At 44.2% G+C, this 27,214-nt stretch overlaps 1 protein-coding gene across 4 annotated transcripts in view; it reads left to right on the plus strand.

Moving 5' to 3' along the window:
- The window catches only part of CHD1 (chromodomain helicase DNA binding protein 1), an 88,679-nt gene that overhangs the window by 54,559 nt on the left and 6,906 nt on the right, over window positions 1-27,214 (plus strand). For 3 of the 4 annotated variants that reach the window (XM_089492772.1, XM_089492788.1, XM_089492779.1), the window contains exons 20-31: window positions 2,406-2,554; window positions 7,264-7,360; window positions 7,444-7,539; window positions 15,317-15,493; window positions 15,618-15,778; window positions 16,867-16,908; window positions 17,446-17,576; window positions 18,639-18,777; window positions 19,865-20,015; window positions 21,398-21,520; window positions 21,789-21,926; window positions 26,651-26,905. In XM_089492772.1, the coding sequence (XP_089348898.1) occupies window positions 2,406-2,554; window positions 7,264-7,360; window positions 7,444-7,539; window positions 15,317-15,493; window positions 15,618-15,778; window positions 16,867-16,908; window positions 17,446-17,576; window positions 18,639-18,777; window positions 19,865-20,015; window positions 21,398-21,520; window positions 21,789-21,926; window positions 26,651-26,905 (1,659 nt within the window). The remainder of the gene's footprint in view (window positions 1-2,405; window positions 2,555-7,263; window positions 7,361-7,443; window positions 7,540-15,316; window positions 15,494-15,617; window positions 15,779-16,866; window positions 16,909-17,445; window positions 17,577-18,638; window positions 18,778-19,864; window positions 20,016-21,397; window positions 21,521-21,788; window positions 21,927-26,650; window positions 26,906-27,214) is intronic. The other variant, XM_089492796.1, reaches the window with a different exon arrangement.

The raw sequence follows: 27,214 nt of genomic DNA on the forward strand, positions 1-27,214 counted from the left end.
TTATACATGGTGATGTATAGATGGAAAATGTAGACAGCAAGATGGTAAGAAATTTATTTGAAGTGTGTCAGCTCAGCAGCACTCTGAGCTCAGAAGAGCAGAAAGTTATACTGTGAGTGCAAGTGGTGCTAGACCTCATATTGATTTCTTGCTTCATTTTCTGTAGCTTAACCATCAGTGTTTTCATCTCACAAATGCTTTTATGTGTTATCTGTGAACTTCAGGCTATCAGTTGAATAAGCACTCCAGGATTCTTCATTTCATTTCTGCTAAGCTCCTTCAGGTTTTGTCTGGGTTGTTATGGGTTGCTTTATCTGTGTGGAGGTGGGTATTCATGATTTCTTACTGTAGGGCTGCAGCTTCTGGAACATGCCATTTTGTTTATTTAGAATCATAGAGAAAGAAGAGACCACAATGGCCATCTAGTATATTCCTGCCATGAAGGAATTCACAACCAAAGCGCCCCTTAAAGATATCCATCCAACCTCTGTCTAGAGATTCCAAAGATGGAGAGTCGACCCCCTCCAAGGCAGTCTCTTCCACTGTCATACAACTCTTACATTAAAATGTTTTTAATATGTAGGTAGAATCTCTTTTCTTGCTATTTGAATCCATTGATTCATGTTCTAGAAACTCTGGAGCAGCATAAAACAAGCTTGTTTCATTTTCTACATGACATCCCTTAAGATATATAAAAGTAGTTATTATGTCACTCCATGGTCTTCTCTTCTTTAAGCTAAGCAAAGCTAATCTCATCATCAGGTTTCATTTTCAGACCTTGATTAGCTTGGTCTCTTTTCTGTGGACATGTCCCAACTTGTCAATAATATCCTCTTTGAGCTGTGTGTCTAGATCAGGACACAGTATAGCAGGTGATATCTGATCAAATTACTGTAGGATAGAGTGGTATGACTATCCTCAGTCGGGACACTATTTCGTGCAGCATTGGCTTTTTTGGCTGATAAGACTTGGTTTCCAGAGTTCTGATTATCTTGGTTGCCCTTCTCTGACTGCATTCTAGCTTGTCAGTATCCTTCTTGAACTGTAGTGCCCAGTGTAGTATACTATACATATATCATAAGAACTGAAGTCAAAGGCTTTCATGGCTGGCATCCATAGTTTTTTGTGGGTTTTTTGGGCTATGTGGCTATGTTCTAGAAGAGTTTCTTCCTGATGTTTCTCCAGCATCTGTGGCTGGCATCTTCAGAGAATGTTTGTCTGGAAAGGATTTGGGTATATATATTGTGTGACCTGGGAAGGCAGGAGTGATTTGCATGTATATTGTTTTATTGCTAATGGCAGGCCTCAGGGTGGGAGGGTCTGCAAAAGAGGATTAATGTCTGCTTGATGGTGCTCATTGTCTGCTGGGAGATTTCTCATTTGCATTTGTTGAGTCTTTATCTTGTTATCTTTCAGGACTGATAGCCAAACCTTGTTTACTTTAAGCGTTTCCTCTTTCCTGTTGAAATTGTCCAGGTGTTTGTGGATTTCAATGGCTTCCCTGTGCATCCTGACATGGTAGTGGTTGGCATGGTCCAGAATTTCAGTGTTTTCAAACAGTATTTTATACCCAGGATGGTTTGTGGTATGTTCTGCTACTGCTGATTTTTCTGGCTGGCCCAGTTTGCAGTGCCTCTCGTGTTCCTTGATTCTTGTTTGCACACTGCGTTTGGTGGTCCCTATGTAGACTCATCCGCAGCTGCATGGTATGCGGTAAACTCCTGCAGCTGTGAGAGGGTCTCTCTGGTCCTTGGCTGAGTGAAGCATTTGTTGGATTTTCTTTGTCAGTTTGTAAACCATTTGCAGGTTGTGCTTCCTCACTACTTTGCCTATTCTGTCTGTGACTCCTTCGATGTATGGTAAAAAATACCTTCCCTTTGGGTGGCTGCTTGTCTTTACTTCTCTGGGTTTTCCTGGGCCTGACAGCCCTTCTGATGTCTGAGCTGGAATAACCATTAGCCTGTAGAGCCCGGTCCTCTTGTAGAATATGGCCACATAGCCCGAAAAACCCACAAAAAACTATGGCCTGTTACAGACAGCCAAAATAAAGCTGCTTCGAGTCACAGTGGAGGTAAGGTGTTTCAATGATGCATGCGTCCTAAGAGTCCAGAAGTTGCACCAAAGCCACGCTCCAGCCCTAAGGACTGGAGCATGGCTTTGGTGTGGCTTCTGGACTCTTAGGACTCATGCATCATTGAAACACCATGCCTCCACTGTGACTCGAAGCAGCTTTATTTTGGCTGTCTGTAACAGGCCTCTGTTACATAATTAATACATTAGTTACATCATTAGGAAAAATGAAAACATGGCTGCATTTCAATAAAATACATTTATGAATAAAACTACACATTAACATACATTTACTTAAATAATCCTTCATGTTTCTTTTGTTTGTTTATATATAGGTTAACATTTATCGTCTAGTCACTAAAGGATCAGTAGAGGAAGAGATCTTGGAAAGAGCCAAAAAGAAGATGGTTTTAGATCATCTAGTCATTCAGAGGATGGACACTACAGGAAAGACAGTGTTACATACTGGTTCTGCACCTTCCAGGTAAACTGTTCGGGATGACCTGTTTACTTAACAGGGATGCAGTAGCTCAGCTGTTAAGGTGCTGACTCTGACAATTGCAAGGTCCAAAGATCGGCAGATCAAAATCCAAGTGCTACATGACAGAGTGAGCTCCCGTCACTAGTCCCAGCCTCTGCCAACCTAGCAGTTCGAAAGCATGTAAAACTTCACTGGGAAGGTAACAGCATTCTGTGCAGTCATGCTGGCCACACGATCACAGAGTTGTCTTTGACAATGCTGGCTCTTTGTCTTAGTAATGGAGATGAGCACTGCCCCATACAGTTGGACATTATAACCTTGTCAAAGAGGAAACCCTTTCCTTTTTATGTATTTACACAAGAGTAAATACCATGAATACACCAAATTACATCTGATCTTGGAAGCTAATTAGGGTTAGGCCTAGATGGGCAACTTTCAGGGGAAGGCAATGACCTGGGACTTCAATACTTGAGGGAGTGGTTGTTTCTCTATATACCCGCCCAAGAATTGAGTTCTGTTGGAGAGGCCCTCCTCTGTGGCCAACTGGTAGGAGAAATACATTGTAGGAGGATATGGAGAGGGCCTTTTGTGCATTGGCACACGGGTTGTGGAATGAGGCCTGATTGGTGTCAACATTGGTATCTTTTTGACAAAACTTGGCTTTTTATTAAAGCTTTCAGGCCTAATCCCCACTGGTCATGTACTATGATATTTTAAATTGTTTTTTTTATTGATAAATTATTTAATGTGTTTTTATGGTTGATTTTGATTGTAAGCTGCCCTGAGACCTTTGGATATAGAGCAGAATATAAATTTTAATACAATAAATAAAACACTTCTAAACATTCCTTGCCTGAACAAATCCTATGAAATTGATGGGATCACCATAAGTCAACAAATGACATTAGGACACATAGTGTGTCCATATATGCATGTGTTCCTTTGCCTGGATTGATAGATCAGTTATATTTAAATAATACAGCAGTAGTAACAATAAATGATGGAATAACAGAACAAATTTCAATTTCTAGAGGAACAAGGCAAGGATGCCCTCTTTCCCCGGTTTTATTTGCAATAATTATTGAAATATTAGCAAATATTATTAGGGAGGATAAAAATCTGGAAGGAATTGGGATGAGAAAATTGAATAAGATAAGTTTATTTGCAGATGATACTCTATTAACAATTAGAGACCCCTTGGAAAAAATGAATACAGTAATGTGAAAAACCATTTAAAGGAGTTTGGACAAATGACAGGACTAAGAGTCAATTGGAATAAATCAGAGCTAATGTTGTTCAATTATCCAAAAACGGAAGAACAGGAATTTGTAAAGGATGGAAAGATAGATATAAAGGTAAAAGATACAATTAAATATCTAGGAATAAAAATTACAAAAAATCTACACAAATTAGAGGATCAGAACTATAAAAAATTAAGAATAGAAATTAAAAGGAAATTAGAAGAATATAAAAATATAAAATTATCATGGTTCGGTAGAATCGCATTAATAAAAATGAAAATTCTGCCTAAGATTAATTTTTTGTTTAGGATGTTGCCAATACAAATATCAGAGGTTGAAATTAAAAATTGGCAAGTATTAGTGAATAACTATTGTAATGGGAATAAAAAAGCAAGGATTAATAAAAGATATTGGTATAAACCCCAAAAAGAAGGAGGTTTGGGTCTCCCAAATTTAAAATTGTTCTATAATGCAAACCAAATAAGATATATTATAGATGGAATCATAGAGAAAGGGGAATTAGATTGGTTAGAGATGGAAACAACAGGAATAGAGGAAAAATTGGAAAATATATTTTTTAAAGAACTTACTATGAAAGAAATGAAGGAAATAGAAAACCCCTTTTTAAAGAATATATTAGAAATTTGGAAAAAAAATAAAGAAAAACTAATGCCAGCTATTTCACCTTTAACACCAGTTATAATGCTAAAAAATTTTCCAGTAAATTTAAAGGAAGAAGTAGGGAAATTAGTAAAAGGTCAAGAAATATATAGGATAAAAGAATGGATGAAGACTATGAGGGAGAAAGGGAAAATAAAGGAGAAATTGCAAGGATCAAAATTAACTTGGTATAATTGTATTCAGTTGGAACAATGGACAAAGAAGTATGAGAAAAATATAGGAGAGATTAGAGAATACACAAAATTTGAACAGTTGATTAGGCAAAGAGAAAGTATAGAGGCGAATGAAACTTTGAAAGGGGTCACAAGTGAAACATATAAATTATTATTAAAATATAATGAGAAAGAAGATTATTTAAAGACAACATGGGAGGATGATTTAGTACAAAAAATAAATGACCATGAATGGGGGGAAATTTGGAATCAACGCCATTTAAAATTTTATTCTATACGAATAAAAGAGAACTATTACAAAATAATTTGGAAATGGTATTTAACGCCTGTAAGGTTAAGTCATATAAATAAGAATTATTCAAGGTTATGTTGGAGAGGGTGTCAAGAGATAGGCACTTATATGCATATGTGGTGGGGTTGTAGAACCGTAAGGAGATTTTGGCAAATTGTATTTGAGGAGATAAAAGAAATAACAAAAATTGATTTAGAATTTAGTCCAAAGATAGCGTTATTATCTTTATATGATAAAATTAACTGCACCCAAGTTATAAAGGATCTAATTACAAATTTATTAACAGCGGCGAGATTAATGATAGCAAAAAAGTGGAAAGACCAGGGAGATTTACAAATACAAGATTGGTATAGAGAGATTTGGCAAATAGCAATTAATGTTAAGTTAACTAGTGAAATTAAGTTTAGAAGAGGAATAATCAAGAGAAATGATTTCGAAGCAATATGGGAAACATTTGTACAAAAAGTTTTAGGAAAAGAAGGAGGTGTTTTACCACCAGAGGAAGAGTTACAATTCTGGAGATAGAGTAATAAGAAGACAGGCTCGGGTGATGGGGAGCACTTGGGGGAAGGGGGGAATTATGAAAAATATATGATGAAAAGAAATATGAATTAAAGTTAGATAAAGTAGTAAAGAATCGAATATAAAGGGATATATTATATGTATGGGGAATATAATGTAAAAGTCTTTTTTATATATTATTGTAAGGTGAATTTAATCAATATTTTATCAATTTATTATAATAACATGTATCAATTTCATTCTACCAATAAAATAACCCAGTTACAAAAAAAAAAAAAAAAAGTTCCTTTGCCTTCTTTTTCAACTTGCCTCTGGATTTATGGTGACCCCATCAATTTAAGATGGTTTTCTTAGGCAAGGAATACTCAGAGATGGTTTGGTCAGTTTCTTCCTCTGAAATATAGGCTACAGTACCTAGTACAGTGAACCCTTGTTATACGCTGGGGTTTGGTTCCAAGATCCCCCGTGTATAAAAAAATCCGTGACTGCTCAACTCCCATTAAATATAATGACATAGCAAAATGGCATCCCTTATAAAAAATGGAAAATCAAGGTTTGATATTTGAAATTTATACTTTTTTTGAACATTTTCAACCGTGTATGCTTGAATCCGTGTATAAAAAATCTATGTATAAGAAGGGCCGACTGTATTCATTGACAGTCCGCAATCCAACTACTAACCAAGGTTGACCCTGATTAGCTACCAAGGTACAATGGGTTCTCAGTATCCATGCAGTATCTGTTCTGGACCCCCTCCCCCACAAATACCAAAATCCACAGATGCTCAAGTCCCACTATCCTTAATGGTGGTGTGGCCTTGTGGCTGCACCACCATTGACAAAAATACTGTGACTGTGCCATCATTGGGGACAATATGGGCTTGCCATCCACAGATGCTTAAATCCACAGATGCTAAGTCTGCAGATAAGAAGGGCCTACTGTATTTAGGTCTTTTATTGTTATTTATTTAAAAGGATAGTTCCCCAAATTTTGCAAATCCTTTGTACTTCCAAGGAAGTTTAAAAAAAGGGGTGGGTCTTGACCAAAAGTAGAAACTTCTCACGTGTTGTCCAGAATAGTAAGAGAACTACTCAGCTTCTCCCCAGTTGGCCAAGATGTGTACCTAGATAATAGCTTATGTCTGCTAGGACTAAATATAGTTCCTGTGTTGAATTTGATGTTTTTGGACTGAGAATATCCCAGCCAGCATGACTATTACATCCAGCACGTATGCATCACCTAAGTATTCCCGTTTTGCTTTCCCTTCCTGCAGTCCCCTCTGCCCTACTGAAACTAGCTCAACATGCAGACATACATGCCAACATGACTGTGGGATTGTGGGAAAATATGTTTTTAAATTGGCACTGTATAATCACTGTAATAAGCACTGAAGGAACCAGCTGGAAATCACTTCTTCTGTTGATCCAGCATTGTTGAGAAAAGGAAAGAGAAATTAAAACAAATTATGAGGAGAAAGAAAAGTAGATAAAAAGAAGGAAAATAATATTTGAGAGTTTCTTGTTCCTGCTGACCTCTTTCTCTTTCTATATGACCAGCAAAGACTGGAGGCAGCTCTGAGAGATATTGTTATTTCTAATCTTATTTGTCAAATGTATTCTCTGTAGACTACAGAGTCTTTCTCTGTTGACCAAAACCCTCAGTTATCTGTCATGGTACTGAGTGAAAGCAGTATTCATTATAAAATTGGTTCAATTAAAGGACTATTATAAAGCTTCTCTTGAACTGAAGAATGATAATTTCTCTTTTGTTCATGGAAATCAAAACAGTTCTCTTCCTTTTCAGCTCTGCTCCTTTTAATAAAGAAGAACTGTCAGCTATATTAAAATTTGGTGCTGAGGAACTTTTTAAGGAACCAGAAGGTGAAGAACAAGAGCCACAGGTAAGCAGAGCTTGATTTCCCTACACTTGGTTTGTCTTCTCAAAACAACGTGATCATTATATAGTTTGATTTTATTTTTTCAGGAAATGGACATAGATGAAATTTTGAAGAGGGCTGAAACAAGGGAAAATGAAACTGGTCCATTAAGTGTGGGAGATGAATTGCTTTCTCAATTTAAGGTACCACATTTTTCTCATTCTGTAAACTATTTTAAGCATATGCTTGTAACAATTCACTTTTATAAGTTTCTTCCCTTACTATATCCAAAATGTCCTTTAACACATAAAACACATAACACATTTAAAAAAAAACATATAGGTTTAGTCTTCCTTGTCCAGAATTCTGAAATTCAGAATACTCCAAAAACTAATTTTTTTCCATGGATGACTAAGATAGTGACATCTTTGCTTTCTGATGGTTCAATATATACAACCTTTGTTTCATGCAAAAAAAATTATTGAAAATGTATAAAATTACTTTGAAGCTATGTGTATAAGATGTATATGATATGTAAATGAATTTTGCGTTTAGACTTGAGTATCATTTCCAAGATATATCATTATGTATGTATCTGCAAATACAGGTATTCCAATATCCCTCAAAATCTGAAATTCAGAATATTTCTGGCCCCACGCATTTTGGATAAGGGATACTCAGCCTGTATTTATACTGCACATGTGGAATGCATACAGCCTTTATAAAATAGTTGAACTTCAAGCATTAAAATTTAGAACATTATACTGAGCAAACATTTCTTTCTTCTTCGTGGTCTCTGCGAATCATACAAATGGGTTTCACTGCGCCTGCGCAGTGCTGTTCGGAAACTTCTGGAATCACTAGGCAAAGTTTACTTTGCAACATATAGAAACTTTTTGGCGGTAACTCCGCCCATCCATTATAAGGCCCCTGCCTTCCCGCTCTTTTCGTCAGTTCCTTTTTTCCGCCGCGCTAGCTGCTTCAGTGAACTTCGCTCGCTTTAGCTTGCAATCGGAATCACTTTTGACCTCGGACCGTCTCTTGACCATTCTCTTTCTCTCGCCCCTGGTAACTTCGGACTTTCAGCTTGTTGACCTCGTTTTTGGACTCTCCCTTTCACTTTGTCGACTTCGGAAGAATGCCTGCTCCCTTCAAGAAGTGCGATGTTTGCGGAGGCAAGGTGCCCATTCAATATCCGCACTCCTCTTGCCTCCTGTGCCTAGGAAAGGACCACGATCTGAAGGCTTGTCCACTCTGCAAGTCCCTCTCTTCCCAGGCTCGGAAGAATCGTGAGTCCCGACTGACTTCAGCTATCACTCAGGGTAAAGTCCAGGAGGGAGGCCCCTGTCCATCGTCAGCTCCCTCGGCTGTGCCGCCTGCCTCCTCTTCCCGGGCCAGTGTGTCCAGCGTGGTGTCTGCCCCGCCGATGGCAGAGTCGTCCATCACCACCGATGTGGCCCGTGGTTCGCAGAAACCCAGTGCCACCGACAAACCCTCCAAGCACCCCCACAAAATGTTGGGGACTGAGGTTTCCGAGCCCAGGGCGAAGTCCGGGAGGAAGCCGTCCCCGGAGGGCTCGCACTCGAAGGATCGAGTGGAGGTGGAGGTCCTGACCGTGCCGGTCCAATCCTCCAAGGCGTCGTCGAAGGCATCTCGACACACCTCCAAGCTGTCCGAGACGGGGGCATCCTCGGTGACATCGAGGAAGGCTGCACCGGAGGATAGGGGCAAGACATCTAAGCCTTAGTTTGTGGGAGCCATTGTCCTCTCAGATCTGCCGGACAACCCCTTCTTTCCCCCCGAGGATCGGGTTGAGACGCCGCGATCATCAAAGAGGAGGTACTCCAAGGAAGCGGCTGAGGACTCCGCACCCAAGAAGTCCAAGTCCAGCCGAGACCAGAGTGGGTCGGTGATGTCCTCCAAGGGGAAGGAGCGCGCTTCCCATAAGCCGCACTCCCCATCCAAGAAGGTTTGCACGCCAGCTCCCCCGCATCCAGAGGACTCCTCCGCTTCGCACGCGGCTCCCGTCCTGGACACACCGCTGCCTTCGACGGTGGACTTCGCCTGTGCCGATGCAGGGACAGTCGGCCGGAGGCAGTCTCCTTCTCATAGAATCATAGAATCATAGAGTTGGAAGAGACCACTAGGGCCATCCAGTCCAACCCCCTGCCATGAAGGAAATCCACTTCAAAGCATCCCTGACAGATGGCCATCCAGCCTCTGTTTAAAGACCTCCAAGGAAGGAGACTCTATCACCCTCCGAGGGAGTGCATTCCACTGTCGAACAGCCCTTACTGTCAGGAAGTTCCTCCTAATGTTCAGGTGGAATCTCTTTTCCTGTAGCTTGCATCCATTGTTCCGGGTCCTGTTCTCTGGAGCAGCAGAAAACAAGCTTGCTCCCTCTTCAATATGATATCCTTTCAAATATTTAAACAGGGCTATCATATCACCTCTTAACCTTCTTTTCTCCAGGCTAAACATCCCCAGCTCCCTAAGTCGTTCCTCATAGGGCATGGTTTCTCTCTCTCTCCACTCGGATGACGACGAACCAGTGGATGAGGACACTGACATGTTCTTCGACTCGGAGAAGGGGAGATACTACATGGCAGTGCCAAGGGAGACCGCCTTCCGAGAGTTCACCAGGCTGAACCTGCGCCCTGTGGCCCCTCAGAGAGAGAAGCCCCCAACTTCGCATGCAACGCTTTCAACAGCTGCGCCGCAGCGCCCCACGACGGAGCTGTCAGCCCTGCAGATCCCGACGTGCCCCGCAACGTGGGTCCGGGTGCCTGATATCCCGTTGACGTCAGACACCGACTCGGGGGAAGAGCCCTTGCTACCGTCTGGGGACCCTTCGGACGATGACACCTCCGTCCAGGCATCCCCGCAACAGCTGCACCATCCTGAGCCGTCATCTCCCACCGATGATGTGCACTCGTTCAATGAGCACATCATCAAGATGGCAAGGGCCCTGGACATTGAGCTCTCCTTCCCCGAGGAGAAGGCTTGGGACCTGGTGGAACGCCGGGTGCATGGTCGGGTGCCCAAACCGCCCTCCATTCCGCTGCTGCCGTCTCTGGAGAACATCGTCCGGAGGTCATGGGATGCGCCAGCCTCCCTGGTGGGATCATCCTGGAGGATCGAGTCCCTTTACCGCATCGCCCCATCGAGTTGCTCTTGGTTGGCCAACCACCCCAAGCAAAACTCAGCGATTGTGGAGGGGGCTCAGCAGGGCTTCGTCCCCAAGCAGGCAACTTCGCCAGCAGAACAAGAGGCGAAGAAAGTTGATGGCCTTGCCAAGAAGGCCTACTCGGTGGCGGCCCTTGCAGTGAAGGCCATCAATTACAACGCCTGCATGGGGGCCTACATTCAAACCCTGATGGAGGGGATCTCGCCACTCGTCCCGGACGTCCCGGATGAAGTCCAGAAACGCCTGGTAGAGAACCGGGATGAGGCCCACTCCATCGGCAGCTGGCTCACCATTGCTTCCAGAAACGTGGCTGACTGTGCGGGACGGGCCATGTCGGCATTGATGGCCCTATGCGGACATGCGTGGCTGCGAGGGACTGACCTCAACTCCAGCGTGAGGGCAGCGATCGAGGACATGCCACTTGACGGATCCGGCCTCTTCCACGCCGAGACCGACAAATGCCTGAACAGAAAGTTCAGGATGAAGGCGGCGGCCAAGAAGCACAGGATGTTGTCGGCCTCCATCTCGCCCTTCAGGAAGAGGCAGCGTCCGTGGCAGCCCCAGGGTCAGTCACAGGGGCCCTTCCACCAGGACCGGCAGTCTCAGCAACAAGGCTCCCAGAGACGCCGTTACCCCTCTCAGTCTTCCTCCTCCTCTGGCCGTCGCAACTTTCCTCCCCAGTACCGAAAGTCCCGCCGGCAGGATACCGACCAGGGGAAGAAAAGAGCCTGAAGGGTTCCAGCTCGCTTCGTCTCTTCCACCCTTTTCTTTTTGGACATTCTGAGGCCCTTTGCCACCACTTGGGCCTCCATTACAATGGACTCGTGGGTCCTAAACATCGTCCGTAGGGGTTATGCCCTCGAGTTCCAAGAGCTCCCCCCAACCGGAGCCTTCATGTCCACTCTCCCTTTGGACACCCTTCTCGACGAAGTGCGCACCTTGCTAGACAAGGGGGCAATTTCCCCTTTATCGCCCGAACATTACTCCAGGGCTTTCTTTTCCAGGTACTTCACGGTACTGAAGGCAGATGGTGGCATCAGACCCATCTTGGACTTGAGGGAACTGAACTATTTTCTTGAATACCGCCGGTTCTGTATGGTAACCTTGGCTTCTATTCTGCCTCTGCTCCACCAGGACCTGTGGTTCGCGACGGTCGACTTGAAGGATGCCTATTTCCACATCGGAATTCGGGAGTCCCACCGGAGATTCCTCGCCTTCGCCATCGGCTCCACCGCGTACCACTACAACATGCTTCCCTTCGGCCTTGCCACGGCCCCGAGGGTCTTCACAAAGTGCCTGGCTCCGGTGGTGGCATACCTCCATCAGAGGGGTTACAGAGTCTTCCCGTACCTAGACGACTGGTTGTTTGCCGCCGACTCACAACAAGAGCTCCAAGAGGCAGTCTCATCCGCCTTGCACCTTTTGGACTCCCTCGGTTTGGTCGTCAACGAAGAGAAGTCTCACTTCACACCGACCAGACAGGCCAAGTTCATTGGAGCCATCCTCGACTCCGAAAGATGCTCCACCTTTCTCCCTCCAAACCGTTTCCGGGCGTTGACAGCATCGCTGAGGTCTTGCATCTCCCACAGAAGGGTGAGGGCCAGGGACGTCCAGGTAGCCCTGGGCCACATGGCATCCACAACGTTCGTGACACCGTGGGCAAGGCTTCGCCTCCGCCCCCTGCAGTCCTGGTTCCTCTCAGTCTTCTCTCCGATGGAGGACCCTCCATCCAAGTGGCTCACGGTACCGAGACCGGTGGCCGCTTCCCAGAGGTGGTGGCTGGACTGCCACAACGTCTGTATCGGGATGCCCTTCCACCAACCTCAGCCTCAATTGACTTCGACAACCGATGCTTCCCTGGAAGGCTGGGGCGCCCACCTGCTCGACCTGGTTGTCAAGGACAAGTGGTCCGCCCAGGACAAGCATTTCCACATCAACATTGGAGATGCTGGCAGTCGAAAAGGCGTTGAGGGCATTCAAATCCTCGGTCGCAGGCAAGGTGGTCCTCCTGAGAATGGACAATACCACCGTGATGTATTACATCAACAAACAGAGAGGCACCAGATCCAGGACTCTGCTAGAGATCACTCTCCGCATTTGGGACTGGTGCATCCACAGACAGGTGCTCCTCCAGGCGATTCACCTTCCAGGAGAGGACAACGAGTTGGCGGATCGCCTAAGCAGATCTCCCTCGGTGTGCCAAGAGTGGAGGTTCCATCCGGAGACAGTCAGCGACCTGTTCGATCGGTGGGGAACCCTCCATGTCGACCTCTTTGCGACCGAATGGAACAGCCACTGTCCCCAGTTCTTCTCCAGGAGGTAGATGGACGGATCCCTCGGAGACACGTTCACCTTCCTTTGGACAGGAGAGCTGCTCTACGCCTTTCCTCCCTTCCCTCTCATCATCAGAGTGGTGTCCAAGATGACAACGGATCGATCGGATGCAATCCTGATCACCCCGTGGTGGCCGAGGCAGCCCTGGTTCGCATCCCTTCTCCACCTCTCCAAGAGATGCTTCCTCCGCCTCGATTTCCGTCTGGACCTGCTGTCGATCCAGGACGGCCGGATTCTTCACCTGGACATCGAGAACCTGCCGTTGGTGGCCTGGAGAATCCAGCCTTAGCCTCACTGCCGGGTGCGGTGAGCACTGTGATCCTGGCTGCGCAGAAACCTTCCACCCAGCGGTCCTATGCCCTGAAGTGGAGGAGGTTTAACCTCTTCCTTGATCGAAAGGGCTTGTCTCCGACTCAGGTGTCCACTCCAGTGGTGCTGGAGTTCCTGATGGCGCTTTTGGATGAGGGGCTATGCCTCACATCCTTCAAGTGCTATTTGTCTGCAATTTGTTCCAGGTACCAATTTGAGGGTAGGGCTTACTTCTTTAGGGACCCCTTGGTGAAGGGGTTCCTTAAGGGATGTGCCAACCTGCACCCTCCTGTGTCGGTACCGGCGCCGGCTTGGAGCTTGGAGGCGGTGCTGGCCGCCCTCCAATCCAAGCCCTTTGAACTGATGGCCACAGCGGACTTGAGACTATTGACTTGGAAAACCGCCTTTCTTGTGGCCATCACCTCTGCCCGCCATGCGGGCGAACTCTGTGCCTTGCGGAGGGACCAGCCCTTCCTAAGATTTCACAAGGACAAGGTGGTCCTCCGGACAGACATTACTTTCTTGCCCAAGGTTGTGTCTGCTTTCCCCATATGCCAGGACATTGTGTTGCCTACTCTGGCATCCAATCCGACTTCGGATGCGGAGTGAAGCCTGCACTCGGTTTATGTCAGGAGAGCGCTGGCTTTTTACCTGGACAGAACTTCTGCCTCCAGTCGGTCCGAGAGGCTCTTCCAGTGCTACTCGGAACTGAAGAAGGGGTTGCCCGTGTCTCCGCAGAGGTTCTCCAAATGGGTGGCTGGTACCATCCTCCTCTGCTGTGAGCTTTTGGGTAAACCTCTCCCTGACAGGGTTCGGTCCCATTCCACAAGGGCTGTTTCAGCATCCTCAGCATTCCTGTCAGGGATCCCCTTGGAGGATGTTTGCAAGGCTGCTGTCTGGTCTCAGCCTCTGACTTTCATAATGTATTATAGGCTGGACATCAGGGCCATCCGAGAAGCAGCTTTCTGGAGGGTTGTGTTGGTCTCAGGGTTGCATTGATTGCACTACTGGTGATTATTGTTTACAAGGTTTATGTAAATAATGCCATTGTTTTTACATTCTGTTGAATGTCGGTTTGCACAATTCTGATGGGATTGGTCTTGCATGACCTTACATCCCCTTCTCAGGTTTTGCAATATTATTGCTGTGTTGAGTTTGTGCACATACAAAGTACTGACTCTTTTTATGGTTCAAGGTTTTATTGTTACAGTAAATATGCCTTTGGTTTACCATAGCTTTGGTTTCAGAACACTCCCTCCGCCGCTTACCTAAGCTTGTCAGTCTAAACCCATTTGTATGATTCGCAGAGACCACGAAGAAGAAGGACAGATTGCTTACCTGTAACGGTATTTCTTCGAGTGGTCATCTGCGAATACATACAAATCCCACCCGTGCTCCCCTCAGTGTCCTGCTCTTATTGGCTCTTTCCATCGCCTGCTTGGCGGAAAAATTGTGGAACTGGGGAAAAGAGCGGGAAGGCAGGGGCCTTATAACGGGTGGGCGGAGTTACCGCCAAAAAGTTTCTATATGTTGCAAAGTAAACTTTGCCTAGTGATTCCAGAAGTTTCCAAACAGCACTGCGCAGGCACAGTGAAACCCATTTGTATGTATTCGCAGATGACCACTTGAAGAAATACCGTTACAGGTAAGCAACCTGTCCATACATGCACTTTTTTGTTCATTTCAGAAATTAAATGATTTTAGTGATAATCTTACTTGCTAGTGTTTCATGTTTTTGGAGCAATCTTGAGTTCTGAAGAGAGGGGTTTTAAATAAATAGATGATGGTTTGACACTGACTGCAATCCTATAAACACTTGCTTAGAAATGAGTTCCATTGGTTTCAGTTGTATTGGTTTCCAGTTTAAAGACATGGAATGGTGGTATAATTTAGGTACATTTTCAGTAGCATTCACTAAAGTGTTAACTTTATGTTGGATTTAAAAGTACTGAGGTGCTTTTTTACAGATCCATGTAATTGTCTAAATACAGCACAGACATGCTTAAGTGCCTAATGCTACACTTAGTGTTTATTAAGAAGGAAGTTTATTAGTTCTCTTTATATTTATATGTGGCTCTTGTCTTTCATGAAAGTATAAAGAAGAGTATGCACATTTCTTATTATCTGAATCATAACCAATGTTTTAACAGGTGGCTAATTTCTCCAATATGGATGAAGATGACATTGAATTGGAGCCTGAACAGAACTCAAGAAACTGGGAAGAAATTATTCCAGAAGTGCACAGGCGCAGATTAGAAGAAGAGGAAAGGCAAAAGGAATTGGAAGAAATTTATTTACTTCCACGCATGAGAAACTGTGCAAAACAGGTAGGTTTGTCTTTGAAAGATATTACACCTCCCATTTCTTTCATTGTTTAGCAGTGTTGAATTAGTTTAGTGCCAAATTATATCTCAAATTTCACATTCTTTCTTATTTTTTAAAAAAATATAGGTCAGCTTTAATGGAAGTGAAGGAAGACGTTCTAGGAACAGAAGATATTCTGGATCAGACAGTGATTCCATATCAGAAAGGAAACGACCCAAAAAACGTGGAAGACCACGGACTATTCCACGGGAAAACATTAAAGGATTCAGTGATGCAGAAATTCGAAGGTAAGGAACTGGGGAAAGGTTTTGTAGGATAAAAGAAGAAGAAAAGATATTCCATTCCTGTTGTCTGTTTACTTAAGTACACCTATATTATTTAAGCAGTGCCTGAAGAGTAATACATTTTTTAAAATTATATACATTTTTAAATAGTTTTGCCCTTTTAGTAATTAAAATAAAGTGAGAACTGCTGATTATTGTAGATACATTTAAACCAGTTTCAGTTGAAGGAGAAGAGAAAAACTGAAATAAATTAGGTGCAAGGTTCTTGTACAGCATTTCTTAAAGATCCTTACCATTGTATCTCACAGCATACAGACTTACTTGATAATGAATAAACATGTTTTAACTGTACTAAAACATTGTTCTTGCTTTTTAAAATTGCCTGTCCTGTGTCTATTATCTTATTTTGACAACATAAAAAATCACTTCCTGAAATAACTCAAAATAGTTAACTGGTAATTTATCATAAAATGTGAAGTTGAAGGCTTTTATGACTGGCATCCATAGTTTTTTGTGGGTTTTTCAAGCTATGTGGACATGTTCTAGAAGAGTTTGTTCCTGATGTTTCAAAGAATGCTGGCATGGAAGTGAGTGGGGTATATATACACACACATACAGTGTGGCCCTGGGTTGGGATCTCTTTGCATATCTTCCAACCCTGAGGCCTTTCCATTCAGCAACAGAACAATACACAGATTAACTTGGAAATAACTCCTCCCAACCCAGGGCCACACAGTATATATTTACCCCACTCACTTCTATGCCAGCATTCTCTGAAGATGCCAGCCACAAATGCTGGTGAAACATCAGAAACACACTCATCTAGAACATGGCCACATAGCCCAAAAACCCCACAAAAACATAAAATATCTGTTCATTGTTTAAATAAAAATCCTACTGTTCTTTTTCCACACCACTGTCAGTCATAAGTATGTAGCTTCAGTTATCTTTATTCACTGAAGTAAATGGAAATTTTTCTTTGACTGTTCACCTAATTTGTTTGATTTGCACTGTACAAGTTTTGCGTTTTGATTTTAAATTAGATGTAATAGGAAAAGCTTTCTTTTCAACTATCAAATTGTTTTTATTAGGTTTATAAAGAGTTACAAGAAATTTGGGGGCCCTCTTGAAAGGTGAGTCACTCTCTCTGATCAAATTTTTCTCCACTAGTATTAAACTCTGGAAAAAGACCTCCCAGTGGCCATGTGATAAACATGGGGCAGGACAAAGGGCCTGGCCATATTGCTCAGGGAGGAAAAGCCAATGACAGGAATTCAAGCTAGGGCGCAGCAGTGTGAATGGGAAACTGGCAAACATTGTTTGTCAAAACACCACTCAATGTTAGGAGAGAGCATCTATGTTTGGCAGTGCTCTGCTTCCATTGCCCACAGTGTATTTGGTATTGGAAAGGGAACTGCTACCAAAGTTTATTAGTGATAATGAGTTAATATTAGGAGGATAGATATTTATTTATTTATTGCCCGTCTCTCCCCATGGATCAAGGCGGGAGACAACAGCAATTAGCAAACAACATTAGTTAAAGCACTTGTTAAAACACACATCAGTACACATATTAAAACAATCCACTGCTGCATTTTCTGTTTTCTGCTCTGAAGAAACCTGTTGTGTATTGACAGTAGAGCTGTATTATTATTTGTGCTCTCTTGCAGGTTAGATGCCATAGCTAGAGATGCAGAGCTAGTGGATAAATCTGAGATAGACCTCAGACGGCTTGGAGAACTGGTACATAATGGATGCATCAAAGCTCTAAAAGACAGTTCACCTGGACAGGAGAGAACAGGTATGAATTGTTTGGCTAAAATGGAAGATTTACCACATACATTGAGAGCTGAAAGACAGGGTTCCATAACACCTTTTCTGCCCACACTTGCAGTCCTATCCTTGGTTGGCCATGTTACTAGTCATGTCCTGTAAACAGGCTGTAACTGCTATGACTGGTTACAGTTTCCATTTCCAGCAACATTTGTCACTATCTAGTTCATATGTTACATTTTTCTTTCTTAGAGCATTCCTGGAGACAACCTAGACTTTATATGAAGACTTAAAATTGTTAATTACCCCTAAAAAGCAGATAAAGTGAGCAACCTCCTTAGTAGCTCCACTATATCAGATAGTTCATTCTAACTCTGGAAAGTTATCAAAGTGTGCTTTTGGTGTTATTTGTTTCAAGATAACAGCACACAGGTACATAGCATTCTGGTAGTCAAGGTTTGTTGTCTCAGCCCAGGATTTTCTCTGCCCCGTCCCGAATTCATCCCTTTTCACTTGCTGCCCCTCATTCCTGGAAACTCCTTCCCCCATGAGCACGGCTCATCACTTTTTTAACCAGTTTCAAAACTGAGTTGAAGACCATCCTGTTCAGAGAAGCATTCCCAGGCATTGCGTGACTATTATTTGCTATTTGACATTTTTAATTTGTTGCCTGTTTTATTGAACCCTTTCCTGTATTGTTATGTATTATTTATATGTATTATGCTATTATTTCTCAGATTGTACGCCATGGGCAGGTTTACTCTTATCTATTTTATTGGACATTTTTTTATGTACAGCGCTGCGCAAATCTGCAGCGCTATATAAATAAAGCACAATAATAATAATAATAATAGTAACAACAACAACAACAACAACATGCCATACAACCAGCGTAAAACCATAGACCATAAAAGAGATGGTATTACCAATTAGTGGATTATGTAATATTGTGATAAGATTTACATTCATTATGTGTGCTGTATCTGTGTGTATCTATTTTCATTTATCTGGAAGTTTAGATGTTCAGAATGTTGACCAGTTATGTATAAAACTAATCTTATACTTAACTATTTTGTATTCTTATTTTAAGGGGGCAGACTTGGAAAAGTTAAAGGCCCAACATTCAGAATATCAGGAGTGCAAGTAAATGCCAAACTAGTCATGGCCCATGAAGAAGAGCTATCACCATTGCATAAATCCATTCCTTCAGATCCAGAGGACAGGAAGAGGTTTGTGTGCTGTACTTTGAACATATATTTATACTGGGGAGCCCTTATCTTTCTGTGTTTAGAGCAGAACACAGCTGTGAAAAGAGCAGGGCTAATACTCCCTCCAACTTGTATCCCCAGGCCTCAGCATTGCTTCTGGTGCAACTGGAAGTGATATAACATCATTTTTGGTTCTAGTTTTTGACAGAAAAACAGCTGTTTGTGGGAGGCAAGGAATACTAACTGCCACATTTTTGTGGCAGTTTGAATGATTTGGGGGCATAATTTGTCCAAAAATCAAACTGAATGAAATTATTGCGGGGGGGGGGGCTTCAGGGCTTCAGGGGTTTCCTGGAGCATTGGGTGCTGCAAAAACAGGCCAGAAGGCATGCTTTCCCCCACCCCCAGTCTAGAGAATTCACAATTACACTCACATAACAGAACACACTGTTTTGCCACAGCTCTCTCTTGAACTGCTTTCTGATTCCTTAATAAGCCAGACAATCTTGATGCAAATGTGGAAGATAAGACAGTTGAAGAGTAGTGTCAGTATGGCATAGTCATTGAGAAGTCTGACAATACCTGGGTAACTCAGGTTTGCACTTCTACTCATCCATGCGGCTGATTGGATGAACTTAACCCAATAATATCCAGCCTAACCTACTTGTTCTAAAGATAAAATGAGAGAAGAACCGTATATTCTCTGGCAAAAGGCTCTCCACTTTTAAGAAAGTTTATATTTTATTTTAAAATTTATAAATTCTCTAAAGAGCTTTTTAAAAAAAATCCTTGCTTATTATTATTATTATTATTATTATTATTATTATTATTATTATTGAGCCCTGGTGGCGCAGTGGTTAAATGCCTGTACTGCAGCCATTCACTCAAAACCACAAGGTTGCGAGTTCAAGACCAGCAAAAGGGCCCAAGCTCAACTCAGGCTTGCATCCTTCCGAGGTCGCTAAAATGAGTACCCAGACTGTTGGGGGCAAATTAGCTTACTTGCTAATTAGCTTACTTGCTGTTCACCGCTATGATCTTTGGAATAGCGGTATGTAAATAAAACAAATTATTATTATTATTACTATTATTATTATATTTTGTACAGGTACACCATTCCTTGTCACACTAAGGCTGCTCATTTTGATATGGACTGGGGCAAGGAAGATGATTCCAATCTTCTAATTGGCATCTATGAATATGGATATGGTAGCTGGGAAATGATAAAAATGGACCCAGATCTCAATTTAACACACAAGGTAAGGTTTGTTTTTTTCCATCTGTTGAATATACAGTGCTACCTCGGGTTACGAATTTAATTCGTTCCGCGGCGCCGTTTGTAACCCGATACATTTCGCAACCCGAAAAGGCGCTGGAAAGCCGCTAGCCGTGCTTCACATTTGAATTTCGCGCCGAAATGAATTTCGTAACCCGAAAAATCTTTCGTAACCCGGAACAGTTTTTTCCAATGTAACTTTTTCATACCCCGGAAATTTCGTAACGCGGTGAATTCGTATCCCGGGGTACCACTGTACCATTATTCAGGAAATAAAAAAAAAAAAGTTGCTTGAACAACAGTTGGGTTAGCCTGCTCTGTTTGGAGGCAACTCAGCTGAGTGACTGACAGATGCCATATCTTCTTAATTCATTTCATTTATTTCCAAAACACCACATTCCTTCTTTTGTCTCCTCTATGAAGGGCTCTGGTCCTTAAAGTCCTTCATCCTTTTCACAGGTCCTTTGTTCCCTGTCTGTCTGGGATTGTTTTGAGACATATTCATAAGTTAACAAATTCTGTCATTATGGTGGTGTATGTGAAAGAAGGGTCTGTGTGCTGTAGGAGTACCTGGAGGAGATGCAGTGCATGCCCATGAGACAGAACTTCAGGAATTGTATGTAGGTTTTGCTTCCATAGCATAGTTGTCCCAAAATGTTGAGAACTGAGTTGATTGTATCAGTTTAGGCCATCTCAGGTTCCATTTCTGCTTATGCGTAACCCATGTATATGTATGTGAACACAAAATTGTTCATGCATATGCGTGTGTGTGTGTGTGTGTGTGTGTGTGTGTGTGTGTGTTTGGAAATAAATTTTAAAATGAGCTGTACAGATAATGTAATAATTTGCTGTTTGTTCTATTTGAAGCTATTTTGTTACTACCAATATTAAAAGACACAGAAGATGGAATTTAGGCCTGAAACACAGACAGGAAAGAGCAGCTTCTGGCCGCTCTAAGGACATGGCATTTAAATGATGTATGCCCCCAGAGCAGCCGGAAGCCGCACGGAGAGTTCACCCAGCCAGGTTGTCATGGTCCCATGCCGATCAGGGTGGGAGCAGCCCTTTTGCTCCATCTGCATGACCCCTTCCTCAGGTTTTAAGGAACTGAAATATTAAATTCCTAAAAAGATCTATTTATGTGAGTTCAGAAACCTTTTTCTAGTTTATCAGATATTTTCTGTTTATCAAGATAATAATATTTATTATTACTATTAGTAGTAGTAGTACGTTTATTTTAGAGAGCACCATAGATTTTAAACAATGCTTTACAAAGCAAGATAATAAAACACAGATGCTAAGACGAGAGTTGATACTGACATTCTCTGTGTACTTTAAATAGACTATTTTGAATTGCCCTTTCAGATTCTACCAGATGATCCAGATAAGAAACCCCAAGCCAAGCAGTTGCAGACCCGTGCAGACTACCTCATAAAATTACTAAATAAGGATCTTGCAAGAAAGGAGGCCCAAAGACTTTCTGGGGCAGTAAGTTGTTTTGCTGTCAGCAGGATGCATGTTGTGTAGACGTAATATGTTTCTACATGACTTTCTCAAATTTAACAATTAAATGTAAAGCTTTACTCTTATAAAGGAGAAAAATCAGGTCCCTAAGCATGATTTTCTTTCTTTAACCTGTTCTGTTCCTTTTTTCTTACAATGTATATAATTTGGAAGAATGCAACTATTTGAATTTAAGAAATAAGTAGTAATGCCAGTAGTAGTAAGCCATGTCTACAATCTTTCTGATATTCAGGGAGGTTCAAAGAGAAGGAAAATGAGAGCCAAGAAGAGCAAGACCATAAAAGCCGCAAAAATAAAAGAGGAGACAAAAAGTGATACATCACCAGCTCCTTCAGATAAGTCTGAAGAAGAGGAAGAGGAGGATAGCAAGGTAAATATTGATGTTTATGTTTACAAAATTATTCTTCTTCATAGTCTTTCATTCAGATATATGGGTTCTGTATTTTGGCAAGGTAGTTCAGATATGAATCATTTGAAGGTTTTGCCACTTAGGGGCTGAACAGACTGCCCCTAACAGGCAGCCTGCAGCCACCCCTTTCAGTACTGGATTGGGGCTGCAGCACCTACATGCTATAGCCCTGATTTTGCATTTTTGCAACGCAAAAAGAAGCTGCAAAAAGCGGCACAGAAAGGGCACCTTTGTCACTGTGACGGCACCTTCTGGCATTCCTTTTAGTGCTGCATCATTGGACGCAGCACTAAAGTAGCACCATGATGATGCCGGTAGGGTGCACAGCATGACAGCGGTGTCAGGGCATGGTCGGGGTGTGTGTCATGTGGATGCCACACCCCCACTTTACCCTGAGGCTGGCATATAACTCCAGTCTGTACAAGCTGTTAGTTTCTATTATTACTATTATTATTGATAATAAAGGTAAAACCTTAGCCTGAGAAAGTAATATCTGGCTAAGTTTTCAAGTTATGATTTCTAGTGTCTTGTTCTTTATCCACTGTGATCAGTGTAGTGCATGATTTGAAACAACCACATATGAAAAGTTGGCAGTTTTTCTGCAGCTGATTTTGTCATGTTGGATTAGTTAGTCATGTTGGATTAATTATTCTTGGCAAGCACCTGGTTTAGATGTTGACATATACCTGCAAAATAGACACTTCCTTAAAACTTGGAAAGTATTTGCTCATTATGCAACAACTACTACTTCTCTACTGAACTCTTTTCCAGCAAATTATCAAATAAATCTCACATGTAGTTCCCTCTTTATTTAAAAAAAATCTGGACCGCCTTTCACACTAGCAAAGTTTGCCATATCAGGTTACAAAGTAATAGAATAAATTTTATGCATTTTTAAAAGTTAAACCAAGAAGACAGAGAAAAACAGACTTACTTCCAGTATTATAATTAGGCACAGGTAAAGTCTAGATGTAGTAAAGATAATGGCTGGCATCCTTCTTCTGAATAATGATTTCAAAATTTGGGCATACAGTGCTTTACACAGCTTTCAGCATATGCTGAAAGCCATGCGGGGAAGAAGGGGCAGCACATCCCATAGGGCAGGGGTAGGCAACCTTTTTGAGCCGGGGGCCGGGTTGCTTTCCCTCAGGCGACTGGGGGGCCGGGGGTGGAGCTTCCACCCTGTGGGGTCGGTGCCGCACGCCGGGGGCGGAGCTTCCACCCTTGAGGGGCGGGGCCGCGTGCCGGAGGCGGAGCTTCCACCCTCCAGGAGCCAGGCCTCCCGATCTTTGCCGGCCCCTGAGGGGCCCCAGGCCCCGGCAGAGGCCGGCAGAAAAGCCGGTGGGGGCCGCCAGTGCTGGAGGACTCCAGGGACGGCAGCGGGCCTCTAAGATACCCCCTGCCGCTGCCAGAGGCCTCTTCGAGGACTCCAGGGACGGCAGTGGGCCCCTAAGAGATCCCCTGCCGCCACCGGAGGCCTCTTGGAGGACTCCAGGGATGGCAGTGGGCCCCTAAGAGACCCCCTGCCGCCGCCGGAGGCCTCTTGGAGGACTCCAGGGACGGCAGTGGGCCCCTAAGAGACCCCCTGCCGCCGCCGGAGGCCTCTTTGAGGACTCCAGGGGTGGCAGCGGGCCCCTAAGAGACCTCCTGCCGCCGCCGGAGGCCTCTTTGAGGACTTCAGGGGTGGCAGCGGGCCCCTAAGAGACCCTCTGCCGCCGCCGGAGGCCTCTTTGAGGACTCCAGGGGTGGCAGCGGGCCCCTAAGAGACCCCCTGCTGCCGCCAGAGGCCTCTTGCAGGACTCCAGGGGTGGCAGCGGGCCCTCAGAGACCCCCTGCCGTCGCCGGAGGCCTCTTGGAGGACTCCAGGGATGGCAGTGGGCCCCTAAGAGACCCCCTGCTGTCGCCGGAGGCCTCTTGGAGGACTCCAGGGACGGCAGCGGGCCCCTCAGAGACCCCCTGCTGTCGCCGGAGGCCTCTTGGAGGACTCCAGGGACAGCAGTGGGCCCCTAAGAGACCCCCTGCCATTGCCGGAGGCCTCTTGCAGGACTCCAAGGACGGCAGTGGGCCCCTAAGAGACCCCCTGCCTTCGCCGGAGGCCTCTTGGAGGACTCCAGGGATGGCAGTGGGCCCCTCAGAGACCCCCTGCCGTCGCCGGAGGCCTCTTGGAGGACTCCAGGGGTGGCAGTGGGCCCCTCAGAGACCCCCTGCCATCGCCGGAGGCCTCTTGGAGGACTCTAGGGATGGCAGCGGGCCTCCTAAAGGCCCGCTGCCGCCTCCTGAGCCCCGTTTGGGGACTCCAGCGGCGGCAGCGGGTCCCTTAAAGGCCCGCTGCCTCCTCCGGAGCCCCGTTTGGGGACTCCTGGGGCGGCAGCGGGTCCCTTAAAGGCCCGCTGCCTCCTCTGGAGCCCTGTTTGGGGACTCCAGCGGCGGCAGCGGGTCCCTTAAAGGCCCTCTACCTCCTCCGGAGCCCCGTTTGGGGACTCCTGGGGCAGCAGCGGGTCCCTTAAAGGCCCGCTGCCTCCTCTGGAGCCCCGTTTGGGGACTCCAGCGGCGGCAGCGGGTCCCTTAAAGGCCCTCTACCTCCTCCGGAGCCCCGTTTGGGGACTCCAGTGGCGGCAGCGGGTCCCTTAAAGGCCCGCTGCTTCCTCCGGAGCCCCGTTTGGGGATTCCAGCGGCGGCAGCGGGTCTCTTAAAGGCCCGCTGCCCATAGCGGTGAAGTCTCGTGCGACCTTTTCTGTGGTCGCGCGAGACTTCACCACTATGGGCGGCGCCATTTTTTCTCCCAAAATGGCGGCGAAGTCTCACGCAACCTCAGGGAAGGTCGCGCGAGACTTCGCCGCCATTTTGGGAGAAAAAATGGCGGCGCCCATAGAGGCAAAAAGCCACATTCGGCGGCGGCGGCGGTGGCTGCTGCCGTGGGCCAGCTAAAAAGTCTCCGTGGGCCGGATCCGGCCCACGGGCCGCAGGTTGCCGACCCATGCCATAGGGACTGATGAGGTGCACGCCAATGGCGCGCACACGCCACCGCATAAATGAGCCCCATCAATTTAAATGGGTCTCGGGCATACGCGTAATCTGCTTTACTTGGGGAGTCCAGAACAGATCCCCCGTATAAAGCAAGGGCTCACTGTATTACTTTTTTGATCATTGCAGAGGTCAGGATTCTATTCTGACTACACAAAGATCAAAATTTCCTCCCAAACCTACTTTATAAGCAACACGCCGTCCACCCACAATGGTTTGTCAGTGAACAGGGGGAAGAATGGAGACTTGTCCAGCTATTTTCTTGTAGTTGCTTGTGCTGCAAGGGCATCATCTTCAGAGACTTCCTGAGGACTCCCAGAGGTTTCTGCAGGTGCCTGTTGCAGTACATCTGTCTACAGAAAAATAGCTGGATGCATCACTGCTAATGACCCCACTGTCTGAAAACATGGAATAGCGGGGGCGGGGGCGGCGCTATACTGTTTCAAAGGTAAATTTGGGGAGAGAATATGTGTGGTGTAGTGTTTTGAATGTTGGACTACAACTCTGGAAACCAGAGTTGGATTCCCCACTTGGCTGTGAAACCCACTTGATGATCTTGGGCAAGTCACATGCTCTCAGTCTCAGGGGAAGGCAGTGGCCAACCTCTGAACAAATCTTGCCAAGAAAACCCCATGATAGGTTTGCCTTAGGGTTGCCATAAGGTAACCACCACCACATGAGAGGGCATACCACTACCACAACAATAACAGTATCGGGACTCATTGTTTAATGGATGTAGCTGTGTAATAAATATACATCTCTTGATGTAGGATTTTGGTCTTTATTTTGTTTTCCTTTTTCGGTTTTTATTATTGACCTACAAGTCATCAGAGATAAAGCCAGCTGGGGGGTGAATTTTTAATTGTGTCTTTGCCACTGAAAAGACCCTTTCTCATATTTTCACTGACCAATCCTCAAAACAGGTTTATTGAATGAGCTCAAAACTATGAGCATATTTACGGGAAGGAGGCAGTCTGTCAGGCATCCAGGCACTATACTATGCCTTTCAGGACTATAAATAAGTGCCAGCACCTTGAGAGCCAGCACAGTGTAGTAGCATTGTACCAGTACTCTGGAAGACCACAGTTCAGATCCCTGCTCAGCTGTGGAAACTCAAAAAGCTGACCTTGGGCAAGTCACACATTCTCTGCTTTAAAGAAAGGCAGTGGCAAATCCCCTCTGAACAAATCTTGCCATGAAAACCCAGTGATGGGATTGCCTTAGGGTCACCATAAGTCAAAAACAACTTGGACAAACAGCAACACAGCCAGCACCTTAAATTGGGCTGAGAATGTAATTAGAAGCCAGAACAATTGCTACAAGAACAGTATAATGTGGTTTGGAAAAAGTAAATGGCTTGACTGTTGCATTTGCAAAGCAACATTGTAGTCTCCTTAGCTTCCATCCAGCCTCAACCTCTGCTCCACTGAAATGTTTGGGTAGGTAAGTAGCAATTGTTGCAAGCAATGAAGAAACAGGACAAAATAGAAGAATGCTAAAGAATGAAAAAATATGTTATAATTTCCTTTAACCCTTCCCAGTCATGGATTGATTGACCCCACCTGGTTGGTTCATTGGTTGGTTAGTTTTTTGTTTTTTTTAAAAAAATGTCATTTGACCTTTGTCAGCTTCAGTGTTATATACATGCTTCTGTATTACAGGATGAAATTGTTTCTGTGAAACATTCAAATAAAAAGGTAAAAGAAAAAGAAAATGAAGAAAACCTTGATTCAGATCTCACTATGAAAAAGGAGACCGATGAGAAAAGAGAGGCTAAGGAAAACAAGAGAGAACCTAAAAGAGAGAAAAAAGAAAAAGAGGACAAGAAAGAGTTGAGGGAAAAAGACATAAAAGAGAAGAGGGAAAACAAACAAAAAGAATATATACAGAGAGAAAAAGACGTGAAAGAAGAAAAGGTAATTCAGTCAAAACCATATTAGATCGCCCTCATCCCTTTTTAACGAACTCTTGATTTACCGTATATTTTTGTCTAGAAGTCTAAAAATTTATGCCCAAAAATTGAACCCCCCCCCCCCCCCAAAGTCCCAGGTCGACTTATTTATGGATCAGTAAGGTAATGTGATAGCAGCTCTTTCAGATTTACATATGCAGTTTCTTTCTGTCCTGAGCCAATCAGATAAAGTCCTTGGTGATTGATTTCTATTTGTTTAACAGTCCTTCTGCCTACGCACTTCGCTGTCTCGGAAATGAAGGCTGAAACACTT

This window comes from Sceloporus occidentalis, unplaced genomic scaffold, assembly GCF_023333645.1.
Source record: "Sceloporus occidentalis isolate IW3139 unplaced genomic scaffold, rSceOcc1.0.p SCAF_1, whole genome shotgun sequence".
In the NCBI taxonomy this organism is placed as follows: domain Eukaryota; kingdom Metazoa; phylum Chordata; class Lepidosauria; order Squamata; family Phrynosomatidae; genus Sceloporus; species Sceloporus occidentalis.